Source organism: Daphnia magna, linkage group LG7 (assembly GCF_020631705.1).
Source record: "Daphnia magna isolate NIES linkage group LG7, ASM2063170v1.1, whole genome shotgun sequence".
In the NCBI taxonomy this organism is placed as follows: Eukaryota; Metazoa; Arthropoda; class Branchiopoda; order Diplostraca; family Daphniidae; genus Daphnia; species Daphnia magna.
The window spans coordinates 3283928-3298909 of NC_059188.1; the positions used below are offsets into that span (position 1 = coordinate 3283928).

At 44.3% G+C, this 14982-nt stretch overlaps 1 protein-coding gene, 1 long non-coding RNA gene and 1 pseudogene across 2 annotated transcripts; 2 read left to right on the top strand and 1 right to left on the bottom strand.

Moving 5' to 3' along the window:
• Positions 1-1055: 1055 nt before the first annotated feature.
• LOC123474410 lies at positions 1056-1721 on the top strand. Its single transcript, XR_006649220.1, has 2 exons — positions 1056-1208; positions 1399-1721. It is a non-coding gene; the product is annotated as an uncharacterized LOC123474410 (long non-coding RNA).
• A 138-nt stretch (positions 1722-1859) lies between these two features.
• On the bottom strand, positions 1860-2997 carry LOC123474209 (glutamic acid-rich protein-like). Its single transcript, XM_045176135.1, has 4 exons — positions 2988-2997; positions 2786-2893; positions 2560-2685; positions 1860-2458 (listed from the first exon to the last, which is right to left on the bottom strand). Exons 1-4 carry the CDS (start codon positions 2995-2997, stop codon positions 1860-1862), a joined length of 843 nt encoding a protein of 280 aa, XP_045032070.1.
• An 8055-nt stretch (positions 2998-11052) lies between these two features.
• On the top strand, positions 11053-12891 carry LOC123474267 (annotated as a pseudogene).
• The last annotated feature ends 2091 nt before the right edge of the window (positions 12892-14982 follow it).

Here is a 14982-nt window from a genome sequence, read left to right on the forward strand (position 1 = left end):
GTAGATGTGTCCTGCCCACACAGAAGCCAGAAGACCAAGTCTCATGTCATCAAAAGAAAGCTCATGTTCTGTCGGTTCTGAATTGATTAAACTTCCCATGTATAATTTATAATAAAACACATTTGTTTGGAGGGTAAAATGGCACTCGTTGATGGGTTTCACTAAACTGTACTCTTGCGTTTCAAATATTTTGGTGCTCAATTAAGTCAAGACGATCTTGGCCATGCCTCACACTTTTCTGTAGCGTCACAATTGTATTGTTTTGAAATTGAAATTCTCGCTGGTCACGTACGTGTTTATTTGAATACAATAAAAAAGATTTGTCCAATATTTCTCTTTGATTGCATTGTTTTTGAACGCTATATCCTGACTCGTCTATTTTTATATAAATCTACATAATTTTCCATTAAGATATCATAAACACTGGTAAATTAGTGCATAAGCTAGTACGGTCGTCGAGACTCATGTAGTCGGGACGAAGCCCCATTCCCCCCGCCGGTCTTTAATGGCAAGTGCCGTACAAAAAAAAAATCCCACAAATACGTCATATATTGAAAACCGTTCTTCTTAGCGAGTTTTGGTCTTCGTATTTTTGTATCTTAACATGTTTAAAGTTATAATTATCAAGAAAAAACTGAAAAAAAAATTCCGTCCCCAACAGCTTTCATTCAACGATGGCGGTGGCATTGGGCCCACAGTCGGGGCTGTTTAGCGCATGAGTTCGTACCGGGTGGTAAAATCTTGCGAAATTAATTGCATGTGATCGATTAAAGATAGAGAAATTCTGTGTTCAGAAAATGAATTGGCGTGTAATTATCTCTCAAAAAATATAAAAATGAAATTATGCGCGTAAAAATGTGCCTGGGGTAGAAAACTGCGATAAAGTTTTTTCGCCTTCCTGTGAAGTAAAACACTCGTACTCCCATACGGATGGTAGTCGACACTCAGCCGGACTTCGGCTCGTGTTAAGCCGATGATTTTCCCTCCTCTCCGAGAATTTTTGGGTGTGTTTAGGGATACTTTCATTCTAATTTATTTTCGTACTGTGTTTATGGCTAGATGGGAAATCCTACTTGACGTACCATAACAATAAAGACATATTTTTTGGAGTGTATGTGATTTGCTGCTGTTTTCATTTTCATTTTGAGAATGATTTGTAGCATACCGTAAGTTCAACGTTAACTATTATGAAGAATACAAAGTAACAGGTAATTATACAAGGTCAGGAATATTTAATTCTCTAATGTATTAGATAACTTTTAAATTTTGCTAATTTTAAATCTGCTGAGACTGATTGAAACCTGCTTTTATAGTCAGGTCAATAAATCCAGTCATCATTGAAAATATTAACATAACAGAAGCAGATGTTATATATATGTATTTTCTTATAATCATTAGGCATTGGAAAGTTATAATCCTACAGCTAAGAGACCAGACTATTCCATTCTCATCCATCTTCGCTCAAGTCAGCACACCTCATGGTCATTCGACAGACACTTTTCTCCTGCATGGCAGTTCAAGCTAGATTATACGGTCTTGAAGAATGGTTCTTATCTTTCTAAACAACTCTTGTAAGTTACAAGATATGTATCTTATAAAAGCAGATTTCCTTCCTCAAAGGTACAGTTCTGAAGTAGTACGATAGTCTTACATATTTTTACCCATTCCTCAAGAAAATATTGTTGACTCGATAAATCAAAATATATAACTTTTTCACTTAATAAAAGCAGTTTTCATTTTAAGAAACAACCAAGGTTGGATTACTTGTTAAAAAATAGACAAAATTGAAACCATAACAGTTGTTCACTGATTTATTATTGTAAGAACTGAACGAGATGAATGCACTTTATTTTCTTGCCCTAAATACCACAGTCTTCATCATCTAAATTCCCCAAAAACAATTCCTCTGCTCTGTGATCTTCATTATCCGGGGATTTTGATTTGGAATTTATTCCAACGTCTTCACTGCCAGATTCATCGGTTTCGAAATCTTCATAGTCATAATCATCGTCTTCATCTTCATCTGCATCTTCTTCGTCTAAATCCTTATCCGCGTTTGGGATGGTTCCGGAAAAATCCTCTGACAGGATCAAATGTTCAAGTAGTTCCTCATCATCCACCCCCTCCTTTGCCTTCAACAAATCATTTCTAAGCAAATCCAAACCCGTCGATTCGATACAACTAAGGTTATAGATTTCGCTTTCAATAAGAAAGTTTGACCCAGACAGTATTTCTTTCTCATCTAGTAGGGAGCTAGCAGCACACCCTTCTTCGATTTTTGAAGTAATTTCTATAATGCGTCCAGTTTGATTCTTCAGTTTGTCTTGTAAATCGAGAAGAAGTTGATTTAGAGTTGCGAAAAATTGCTTCAACTCATTAGGGGATATAATAACCTCCTCTTCACAACGGCAGGTTAGCATCCATGCTTCACAAAGCTGTTGATCTTCGTGATATGGAACTATAAATAAAAGGTGAATGAAACCAAACTATAATAATTGAATTTCGGATAACCTTTTAGCTAGTGATTACTTTTTAAAGGATGGATTTTTCTTATTTTACCGCTATCGAATTGTTCTTCGGAGATGTCCAGTTTGTACTGTTCCTTGATTTTGCTCATCAACTTGCGAGCCTTATCTTTGACAGTTCGTATTCTTTTTTGAAGTCGTTTACGCTGTTTTGACCTCTCTAGAAAAAAAAACACAGAAACGAATCAAATATGCGTTATCAATTCAAGAAACTTATTTTTTGACTTATTTAACATAAATTTTAAAAAATGGAATCTTACCAGCATCTTTTGAGACTTTACGTTTAAGGACTTGTATTTCTAAGAATAATCCTTCAAGATTGTTTATAGCTTCCTGAAACGGAGTGTTAACTGGAACTGAGTTGTTACCTATGAGTAGGAACGAAATAATTAATAAAATGACTTAAGTAAGCGAAAAATTTTGATTACTTTTACAGCGCTCGGTAAATCGAACCAATTTTACATAAATACATCTTAAGTCTTGTTCGTGATTTTTATACAGCTTTTCTTGTTTGAGACGATTGACGTCGGCTGAATATTGCTTGATGTTTTTACCACGCTTTTTGATGTCTACCACGCCTTTACGTATCTGACTTTATCGTCGCTGTATCTACGTGAATCATCGACATCCGTTTACGTGTGACTACTTCCTTGTCTTTGAACGTTTCTACGTCATGAGTGAAGCCGTAGCAAAAGCCGAGAGTATTGAGTCGGGCGGCAATATCTCTATAGAAGATGAAATGAAGCCAGAAGCAATGAAGAATGAAGGCCCCCTCCTCCCAGACAACGATCTCAAGCAGAAACGTGAGAGAAGAAAGGCGACCCACACGAAGTTAACAAATCAGCTCAGAAAAGCAGTGGCAGATCACAAGTTGGGAGCCATCAGACTCAAGAAGTTGCAAGTTGCAGCATGGCGAGACGAATTGATTCGTATCTACGAAGACGTCAAAGATCTTCACCACACGTATATGGAGAGCTTGCCCGATATTACGGATCCACAACGTCAAGCATGTGAAAAATGGGAGGTACAATTTGACACCGACCACGTGGAAATCCTCAACTTCGCCATTAGGTATGCCACGTCGTCACGTCAGTCAGACAGCTCTATTGGTACGACAACTTCTGACGTCACAGTTAGCACCACGCTATCACAGAAGAGGTCTACCCGTTCAGCTTCAAATGTTTCCCTTGGTCAACCCAGCCAGCGTGATCTGTGCATCCAGAAACAGATATTGGAACTGGAAGTCAAGATGGAGCGTGCAAGAATCCAGATGGAAGCGAGCACCACGTCGGCTACGGAAACGTTAAGCAAGGCGCTGAAAGGCATGGGTGAGCACTTGAGCAAACTCATTGACAGCGCGGAAAAAACGTCATCAGAAATCGCCGCTAACACCAACTTGGTGAAAGATTCACGTCAGAGTCTACGTGAAATGGATCAGAAGATCAAAGAGGTTAACTTGGACCTAAATGCTCAGATTGAAGGTCTAAAAACGACGATGGTAGTCAACAAGATCCATCTGAGAACGATACAAGAGCAAGTTCTGGACCAAGAGAAACGCCTTCCAAAACGATCACAGCCATTCGCTGCTACACAAGACATCCCTGCTCGGGCGTCCTTAAAGTCAATTGAGGCCACAGTAATGCACCGTAGAGACTTGTCCAATCGTTACGTTCCAGCCGGTACCTCTGCACAGGATCCTACCCAAAGACCCTTGCCCATCATGCCTTCAACCTGCAATCCATGCCCACCCCCTGGGGACGATACGTCTTCGGACACGACCCCTGAACCTCCACCTGCCGCTGGCCCTTCCAACCATCCTCATGGCGGCTGCTGTAGTCGTCCACGTACTCCGACCTTCACGATCCAGCCGTTTGATGGAAATCCGAAGAACTACGCCCGGTTTAAGGCTAAATTTCGAGCCTTATACGAACAAGAATACAACGGTTCTCCTGCCCTACTGTTCATGTTGAAGAGCTGCTGTCGAAGGAGGTCCGGAATGAGATCGGCGAGTGCCTCGCCGATGAGGCTATGTACTCCGTGGTGTGGGAACGACTCGATGCAGTTTACGGCCGCACCGAAGTCATGGATCAAACGTACCTCGACGACCTGCTGCAGATTCCACCTTTGAGGAGCCAAGATGCGGCGAGCCTCAAGACTTTTGCAAACCGGTTGCATGGAGCAGTGGTGGCGCTCTCACAATCAAGATATGCCCATGAGCTACATAGCCGTACTACTCTGATGGCCATGGAAGCAAAGCTGACGACGTACCTTAAAGAGAAGTGGAATGAAAAACGAAAGAGAACCGGTGCAGAGCTTAACGTTCTGGACCTGGACGACTGGGTAACCGTAAAATCCATGAGCAAGCAACATGGATAAAACGTCTTTGAGTCCTTGCCTACGTCGACGTTCAAAGTACGGTTTGATGAGAAGAAGCCTGTCAAGAAACAGAACGCTGCTTACACGTCGACCATTGGACACGTTTCGACAGAAGAGGGCTCTAAATCAACGGCGTCGTCACCTCCAGAGGCTGCTCCCAAGGGAAAACAACTGAAGACGGAGGAGAAAGCGATCGAAAAGACTGACCAATGGAGGTGCCTAGCTTGTAACGGCAGGGCTCACAACTTGGCCAGCTGTAGCCTGTTTATGTCTTCCACGCCCACGAAAAGGGCTGAAGTCGTATTTAAGTCCGGGAGGTGTCTACTATGCCTAACCGGCAAACATGAACGCAAGGAGTGTCCCAGGGACATCAAATGTACCATGGGTCGATGCACTGGATCAAGACACCATCCCTTGCTTCACGGGTCTGAGTTCATCCCACTGAGGAAACTATCGGATCCAACGTCTCCATCAGCGTCTACATCGACTGCATTCCTCGGGACACTAACCCAGAAGGAACCGGTAAAGCGACGTGTACGTTTCAAGATTGTACCCGTTCGTATTAGCGTCGGTACAAGGTGGGTCGACACTTTCGGATTCCTGGATACTGGAAGTGACACCACTCTGATCAGGAGAGATATAGTAAGAAGGTTGGGACTCGTTGGTCAGCATAAACGCATCAACGTTGTCTCTTATGATGGAGCCACATCAAACGTCCAAGCTGCCGTTGTGGATTTCTCCCTCTCGTCCGTTGACGGAACAAGCCGGTTTGAAGTTAAACACGCCTACTCCGTCGACAATTTGAAGGTGACGCCAAATCCTCCAATAAACCCTCGTCAAATGGAGTCCTGGACACACCTACGCGGTCTTGATGTCCCGAACATACAACCCGAAGACGTTGGAGTATTAATTGGAATTGACGTAGCAGAAGCCCACGATCACGTAGATTCCGTCAAGCCGCCGGCTGGAACAATTGGGACTATCGCCTTCAAAACACCGTTTGGTTGGTGCCTGGGTGGTCAAACGGGCCCGCCACAAGATGGGCGTCCGTTCATCGCCCATATAGTAGACGAGGAACGTCCCGAAGACCTCAACGAGTTAGTCAAGAAATTCTGGCAGCTGGAGACGAAAGACGTAGACATGGAGCAGCCTGTTCTCTCCGAAGACGATCTACGTGGGCAACGTATCCTCGAGTCAACAGTAAAGAATGTTGGTAACCGGTATCAAGTCGGCCTTATGTGGAAAACCGACAATGTAAACCTTCCGGACAATCGGGCAACTGCATTGAAGAGACTTTATTCTCTGGAGAGGCGATTTCAACGAGATGTAGACTTCGCCCAGAAGTATGATGCAGTTGTTAAGGAGTACATCGGCCTTGATCACGCCAGACTCCTCACGACCGAAGAGTTGCGGAAGGAGTCAAGTAGAACATGGTATTTACCGCACCACGGCGTCATAAGCCCATCCAGCTCTACGACCAAAGTTCGAGTTGTATTCGACGGAGCCGCCGAGTATGGGGGAACGTCGATCAACCAGAACCTGTTACGTGGACCCAATCTTCTCGTTAGCCTACTCGGTGTCCTACTACGCTTCCGAAGGAACCTGGTACCAGTTGGCGCAGATATCGAGAGGATGTTTCACCAAGTGAAGGTCGCAGTAGAAGACCAGGTGGCCTATCGGTTTGCCTATCGAACGCCTGGCAGTAATCAAGCACCGTTAACGTCATCCCCAACGACCTGTATTTTCGCCCTAAATCGGACTGCAGACGATCATCGCGACCAGTATCCGGAGGCAGCAGAGAGCGTTCCAAGAAACTTTTACGTTGACAACTACCTCGATTCCTTTGATTCCGAAGACGGGGCAGTAAAACGGGCCCGCCAGATGAAGAAACTCTTACAACTAGGCGGTTTCAATCTAACGAAGTGGACGTCCTCATCAAGGAAGGTTATATCGGCTCTACGTGAGTTCGGTTTGGCTTCACCAACACTGGACCTTGATTTGGAGAAGTTGCCCATCGAGCGAACACTTGGAGTGATGTGGAACGGAGAAACGGATATGCTGACGTTCAAGATACGGAAGCAGCCAAGCCATGACGTTCTCACCAAAAGGAATTTCCTCAGTATAGTCTCCAGTGTCTACGACCCGTTGGGACTCGTCGCTCCTGTTGTTTTCTTAATGAAGTCACTTCTGCAAGATATATGGACGTACGAGAAAAGGATCGGCTGGGATGACCCTATCCCCGAGGAATTAGGCCAACGCTTTTACTACTGGTACGAGCATCTGGATAACCTGGAGTTGTTAACAGTACCAAGATGTTTCCGGCATCAACGTGGACGTTGGACGCAGCAGCACCTGCATGTATTTACGGATGCAAGCACAAAAGGATTTGGAGCTGTGGCGTACTTCCGTTTCATCTTCGAAGACCAGTCGATCAACGTATCCTTCGTCATGGCTAAAACCCACGTAACACCAGTAAAAGGACTCACGATCCCAAGATTAGAGTTGCAGACTGCTGTAGAAGGCCTAAATATCGCCCTAGTAATCTGTCGGTAGCTCGAAATCGATTTACGTGAAGTTACCTTCCATACCGACTCTCAAACCGTCTTACGTTGGATCCATTCTCGCACTTGCCGATTTGAAACCTTCGTGAACAATCGGATTGGCAGAATCCTCCGGAACACAAATCGAAGACAATTGCGTCAAGTTTCCGGAATTAACAATCCAGCGGACCTGTGTAGTCGTGGCATTGACCCGAAGAACGTCGACGAGTTGGTGAAATTCCACGAGGGTCCATCGTTCCTGAAACTCGATCCGTCGGAGTGGGATATTTGGGAAGAGATCGCAGAGCCGGAAGAAAGAGACGTTAACGTAATTCGAGACTTCACAGTCAAAACGGAAGACGAAAATCACCCGATTGATGACTGTGTAAAGAGGTATTCCAGCTTACTCAAGATCCAAAGAGTTATCGCTTGGTGCAGAAGGTTCGCGACCAACGCCAGAGCTAAGATGGGAATTTACAATCCAACCATGGGGGAGTTGACGGCCGAAGAAATGGTGACGGCCCTCACGCTTTGTGTCAAACGTACCCAAGGACTGGCATTTGCAGAAGAAATCTACGCCTTGAAAAAGAGCCTGGAGTTGCCTCTGAAGTCAAAACTATGCACGTTTAGCCCTTTCCTGGATGAAACAGGTCAGCTACGTGTAGGTTGACGTATACTTCAGGCTCCAGTTCATTATTCCACAAAGCATCCCATCCTGCTTCCAGCCGATCAACTCCAGACGCAGCGGATTGTATGGGATCATCACACACGGAATCTCCACATTAAATCTGAAAGATTATTGGCGGATTTACGTTCACGTTACTGGATAATCTCTGGACGTAACGTCATCGAATCGGTTGTCAACACCTGCTAGCCTTGCAAGCGGAGATCATCGAAACCCATTCCGCCACTCATGGCATTGTAAAAAATCGAGATCTCTGACAACAGAGAAACGATGTCTTCGACTTTCTAAAAAGTCACCCCTCTGGCGCCCCAAGCAATACGGGGAGTTGACCGTTGCGGGAAAAAGCCCCCTTGTTCTCGAACAAAGAGGAAGGTCAAGTTGACCGTTAAAAAGGACGCTACCACGACCCACGCCAACCAAGGAAAAAATGCTTCCTCAAGACCTAATAAATAGGACTAGATTTAGCTTGCCCCTTCAGTCTTCTCTTCTCTCTCTCGCCAGTTGTACCGATCTGTCCCGACCTGTGCCAGCCTAAATACAATGCGGTAAAGCAAAAGATTTTATTTACTTTTAAATTCATGTGATAGTTTGCACGCTCCACGCGCGTGTAAACTATTACATTGGTGGCAGTGATTATCGAACTTGCATGCCATTTTTTGTATAACCTGTATAGCAGTTCTGTTGGTCTTCAGCTAACTCTGCCATTTTTTATATAACCTGTATAGCAGTTCTGTTGGTCTTCAGCTAACTCTGCCATTTTTTGTATAACCTGTATAGCAGTTCTGTTGGTCTTCAGCTAACTCTGCTATTTTTTGTATAACCTGTATAGCAGTTCTGTTGGTCTTCAGCTAACTCTGCCATTTTTTGTATAACTCAGATAGCAGTTTTGTTGGTCTTCAGCCAACTCTGCCATTTTTTCTCCCCATCCATTTTTTCTTTTCTCCCTCTGCAAAGCATCGCCGCCATTTTTTTTCCTCGGTGATGCGCTTTACGACCAACAAAAACCCCTCGTCAACGAATGACCAATGCAAAGCCAGTAATTCTAAGGCGAAATCAGATAAGCCGGGAATTCTTTTTTTTTCAACTCACCGAGAAGGTCTATTTTTTTGTTCTCCCAAAACAGCTGGCTCTGCCAATTGTTAGGTCGAATTTGATTTCCTCCTTACGTTAACTGTTTTTTCTCCCCATCCATTTTTTCTCTCTCTGCAAGGCATCGCCGCCATTTCCTTTTTTTTCGGTGATGCGCTTTACGACCAACGAAAACCCCTCGTCAACGAATGACCAATGCAAAGCCAGTAATTCTAAGGCGAAATCAGACAAGCCGGGAATTATTTTTTTTTCAACTCACCGAGAAGGTCTATTTTAATTTGTTCTCCCAAAACAGCTGGCTCTGCCAATTGTTAGGTCGAATTTGATTTCCTCCTTACGTTAACTGTTTTTTCTCTCCATCCATTTTTTCTCTCCCTGCAAGGCATCGCCGCCATTTCCTTTTTTTCGGTGATGCGCTTTACGACCACCGGAAACCCCTCGTCAACGAATAACCAATGCAAAGCCAGTAATTCTAAGGTGAAATTAGACAAGCCGGGAATTCCTTTTTTCAACTCACTGAGATGGTCAATTTTAATTGCTCTCCCAAAACAGCTGGCTCTGCCAATTGTTAAGTCGAGTTTGATTCCGCCTTACGTTAACTGATTTTTCCTCCACCCATATGTTTTTCTTCTTCTTGCAAGCATCATCACCACCATTCTATTTTTACGGGATGCGATTTACGACCTCAGGAAACCCCTCAGAAAAAATGCCAATGCAGCGTCAGTAACTTTAAACCGAAGTCAGACAAGCCGGTTTCTATTTTTGAAACCACTGGGAAAGCCCAATTGAATTTTCTCCCCAAATCAGCGGGCCCCGCCAATTGTTAGTGCACAGTTTCATTACCTTCTTACCTATCGTCACCCTCACAGTTTTACAACCTTGTTCAGTATCACGGTAATTATTTTTTCCCCCTTTACGATATTTTTTGGGGTGATACAATTGGCACCATCTGGATCGAATGCGTGCACCGTCCCGACCGCAGAAAACCACTCGCCAACGAATGGCCCACGCAACGCCAGTAGCCCCTAAAGCAAAATTAGGCAAGCCTAGCTTTTTCAACACACTCGGGAAGTCTATCTTGACCACTTTCTCTCCGAAATCAGCGGAACGACGCCAGCCCGCCGTTGACGACGACTGTTACTCAGACGACGACTATTACGAAGACGAGAACGACTACCTTGTCGAGCCTAAACCTCTGCCCGGAAATTTCTCGTTCGAAGAAGCCCGTGCAGCATTTTTTAGTAAAGGAAAAGGTTCACATAGCCCGTCCAATCCAATCCGAAACTTGATCGGGGAAACGTTCAGTCAGCGTCAAGACGATAGGGCCCACGCCGTCAGCAAATCCCTACCTAGGACACCAAAAACCCATACTCGCCTTTATCCCGAATTAAACGCTGACGTGGAAGACGTCGAACTTCGCACCGAAGAGGCACCTGAGCAGTCGGGTCCGGGTCTAACGGTGCGGAAAAATCACAACATCCGAGTAAAGGGCCAGCCGCCGACCCGAGTCAGTGAACGTAATCGAAACAAAGCTTTCCAGCCCCTTGTACCAGAAACGATTAAACCTGTCGAGTCCACTCTGATTAACGACATCTATCTCAAACTCGAAAGCGATCCCGAGTCAGCAGATGAGAACGACGATTTCAGCAGCGTGAAGTCTCATAACGATTTAGAAGTCGAGCAAGACCTAGAACGCACCAGAGAACGTGTCGAGGAAGATTTAAGAGGGAAAGAGAAAGTAGAAACGCCGGCCGACGACCAGTCACTCCCACCCCTTAAATATTCTTCGACGCCTATTAGCAGACATCAGAATTTTTATACAGACCAATCACAACAAACGACAGAGAAACTAGCTCCTACTAATCAAGTAGGAACACAGACGATCTCCCCTTCAACCCGATTGGTGGGAACGCAGACGACCCTTTCCCCCTTCGAAAAACCCCAACCATCCTCGTCAAAACAAATAGAAACAAAGTTCACACCGTACAAAAGCGTAAATTTCAAATTGACCCCTTCTCAGCAAACGATCGACACGAACCCACCTAGACCAACGATGGCGCATCCAAACCCATATGAGACTTTGTACAAATGTCTGCGGGAGACAGGGGCGTCAAGAGAAGAAGCCGCAGCAGGAGCGAAAGCCGCCTTGGCATTGACAAAAACAGCTTGTGGCGCGAGCGAGTTCCGCGCGGAAAAGAGGCCAACTGCTCCACTGCTACGAACCAGAGCTATTACAATAGTCAAAAGTTATTGCAGAACCAGCAACAACAAACGATAGCGTTATTAGCTCAGGTACCCGCTTTCAATGGAATGGGGTCAACCAAATTTGAGGACTGGATACAACATTTTGAAAGGGTAGTCGACACTGCTGATTTTGAAGAAGGGAGAAAAATAAAACTTTTAGGCTCAAAGCTTTTTGGGTCTGCAGGGGACTGTATTACAACCTTCCAGCTAAACTATCCAAGGGAAGCAAAATCATTCGTTAAGGTTAAACAGAATCTCCATGAACGCTTCCACGGAGGGGATAACAGAAAAATGTACTTTACAGAGTTTAAAAATTTCATCCGTAATTCTGGGGAATCTATCAGGGACTATGCTTGCCGGTTACAGAAGCTTTACTCGTTTGCCTACCCAACGGAAGTAGGAAAGACAATTGATGCAGATGTCCTCAAATTAAGAGAGACTATGTTAATGGATGGCTTTCTGGGAGGGTTAAAGTCCAACCTACGCGAAAGAATGAGTTTTAAAGACTATAGGAACTTAAATGACCTGGTAAAAGCAACAGAGAAATGTGCAGCTATCTTAAACGAAGCCAAACTAGAGAAACGGAGCGTCGAATTTGTCAACGCCGTTTCGGCAAATGCTAATGCCCAGGAATTGAGGGAAACAAAAAACGAGATCTCGGAACTAAAATCAGTCATTGAGCAGCTTTCGCAGAAAATGAGAGCCACCCAACTTACAGATAAGAGTCACGAGTCAATCAATGCCGTCGCCACGGGCCATAACGCACAATTAGCAGAAAGCAAACAGGAAATAGAGGAATTGAAAAAACCTTTTGAAGGCTAGTAATAAGAGTTATAGTGATATGATGAAACAGTCCAGAGACTCAGAGAAAATGATGAGAAATCTGCAGCTCCAGGTCGCCGGTATGAGCCAAGCGATCCCCCAGGCTCAACCAATGAGACAGTATCAACAAAATCACAGTGGCCTGGTTACAGACAATAGTACTCGGGCTCCGCATCAACCGCCAGTACATCGTAATCCACCACCATTTTACAAGGATAATCACAATAATCCGGTTAATGGACCCCCTCACAGAGGAGAGCGGTATTGTGCTTATTGCGCAAATAACGGCAGGAACCCAACAACTCACAACACTGACAAGTGTGGATGGGGACCAAACGGGCCAACCTGCTTCAAATGCCATCAAGGTGGGCACATCGCGCGTGATTGCCCATCCGCACCAATTCGTTCCGACGCCCGATATGCGTCGCCAGCTCAGAATCCTGGTCAGCTCAACCCCTGGAATCAGGAAAACTAGAAGCCACCAATTGTAACGTGGGGCAAAACGGTGGGCCTTGTCCTAAACCCCGACAGATTATTAATCAAGTAATAGAAACCAGAAAAAATAAAATCCCACGGCTTCCCATCCAAGTTGGAAATGAGAAATTCAAGGGCCTTTTAGATACTGGGGCGGGTAGAAGTTTAATTAAGACAGAAGTTTTTAACAGATTGAAGGAAGGTGTAATGAAGTTTACTGCTGACGTTCCGGTCGATTTATACGGTGTAGAGAACACCAGACTAGTTACAAGAGGGCTAGTGACCCTACAAGTTCAAGTTTTAGGCGATAATCTTCTGCAGGATTTTATCGTCGTTGATAGCATCAGCGAGGAGTGTATCTTAGGTTTAGATGCACTGTACGAGCACAAGTTCATCATTGATGGTAGCGAAAGGAGAATTTACCGAGTCAAACAAACCTTGAAACCGGACTCCTCGCCCACCATCGTAGCAAGAGAGAAGATCACGATCAAGCCCTTTAGTGCCACTGTCGTTGAATCGGAAGGGAATGGGGCTAAGCTACCTCCCAATCTTGCGTTTTTTTTTCACAGAGGACCGGGACAGAACAGCGGATTACGAGTTGATCCTTTCATCAGTAAGAGTAGTGAGGAGGCCGTTTTTACAATAGCGTTAATTAATGAAACGAATAAACCCATCTCCCTGCCAAGGTATGAAATAATTGGAACGTTAGGATTTTGCCGGATAGAAAAAGATAATATCAATTATTGTGCTGAGCGCGAGCTGTCGTCCAGTGCTGTAGATTTTGCCAACAATTTGCCACCTGATATGTCAGGAGTAGACAGAACCAGCATTACAAATTTTTTAATCGATAGAAAATCAATATTTGCCTCCACTACAGGAGAATTAGGGAAAACGGGGCTAGTAAAGCATCACATTAATACGGAAGGACAAGGACCCATTAGATTACGCCCCTATCGGATACACCAAAACGTAAAACCAGAGCTTGACAGTATTTTGCAGGAATTATTAGTTAACAAGATAATAAGGCCGTCCGTATCTCCATGGGCGGCCCCCGTAGTATTAGTAAAAAGAAAAACGGAGGAATCCGACTCTGTATGGATTATAGGAAACTCAATGGTATAACAAAAAAAGATTCCTTTCCTTTACCTAGAATAGACGATGTTCTAGACTTACTCCACGGGCAAAAGTATTTCACTACCTTAGATTTAGCTTCAGGCTATTGGCAGATAGAAATGGACGACAGCTCCAAAGAAAAGACAGCGTTCATAGTGGATAACAATCTGTACGAATGGAATAGGTTGTCGTTCGGGTTGACTAATGCACCTGGCACATTTCAACGGTTAATGAATTATGTTTTACGTTCCGTTATCGGGAAAATATGTTTAGTTTATCTCGATGACATTATAGTCTTCTCAAAATCGAAAGAAGAACATTTAGTAAATTTAGGACGCATCTTCAACCTTTTAAAAGAAGCCGATTTAAAACTCGGCCTCTCAAAATGCAAATTCATGTGTGAATCAGTGCAATATCTAGGGCATGTGATTTCAGCCAATGGAATCGCCCCGGACCCAGAGAAAATTACACTGTTGAAAAATTATAAAAGGCCGACAACCATTGTAGAAATTCAATCGTTCTTAGGGCTCGCATCCTACTATCGGCGTTTTATCAAAAATTTCGCGGATATCGCGCATCCGTTAATAGAATTGACTAAAAAGAAAAAGGACAGGGATAATAACAACAAGAAAGTTAAGAAAATTGTAAGAGAACAGAATGCTGGGGATGCCACCTTCACATGGGGAGAGGCCGAACAAAAGGCTTTCGAAACGTTGCGCGAATGTCTCATTACGCCACCTGTCGTCGCCTTCCCTGATTTCGATAAAGAGTTCCTTATTTTCACCGACGCTAGTAACTATGGAATCGGCGCGGTGCTCAGTCAAATTCAGGATGGGAAGGAAGTCGTGATTGCGTATTCGAGTAGACACTTGAATTCGGCGGAACGGAACTACTCAGCTATAGAGCGCGAAGCTTTAGCCATCGTTTATGGAATCAAAAGATACCGTCACTATTTACAGGACGACAAATTTGAAATCATTAGCGATCATAGACCACTCCAGTGGTTGGAAACCCATAAGGATGAGAAAAGCAGACTAGGTAGATGGGCGATTGAATTGTCGGCAGTCAAGTATAAAATTACTCACAAACCAGGAAAGGAGCACGCAAACGCAGA

What these genes read in the sequence shown, in the direction of transcription:
- LOC123474209 (XM_045176135.1), bottom strand. An exon ending in TAAAGTCTCAAAAGATGCTG is followed by an intron (nt 2,686 to 2,785) that starts GTAAGATTCCAT and finishes TTTTTTTTCTAG; the next exon opens with AGAGGTCAAAACAGCGTAAA. An exon ending in CGAAGAACAATTCGATAGCG is followed by an intron (nt 2,459 to 2,559) that starts GTAAAATAAGAA and finishes TTTTATTTATAG; the next exon opens with TTCCATATCACGAAGATCAA.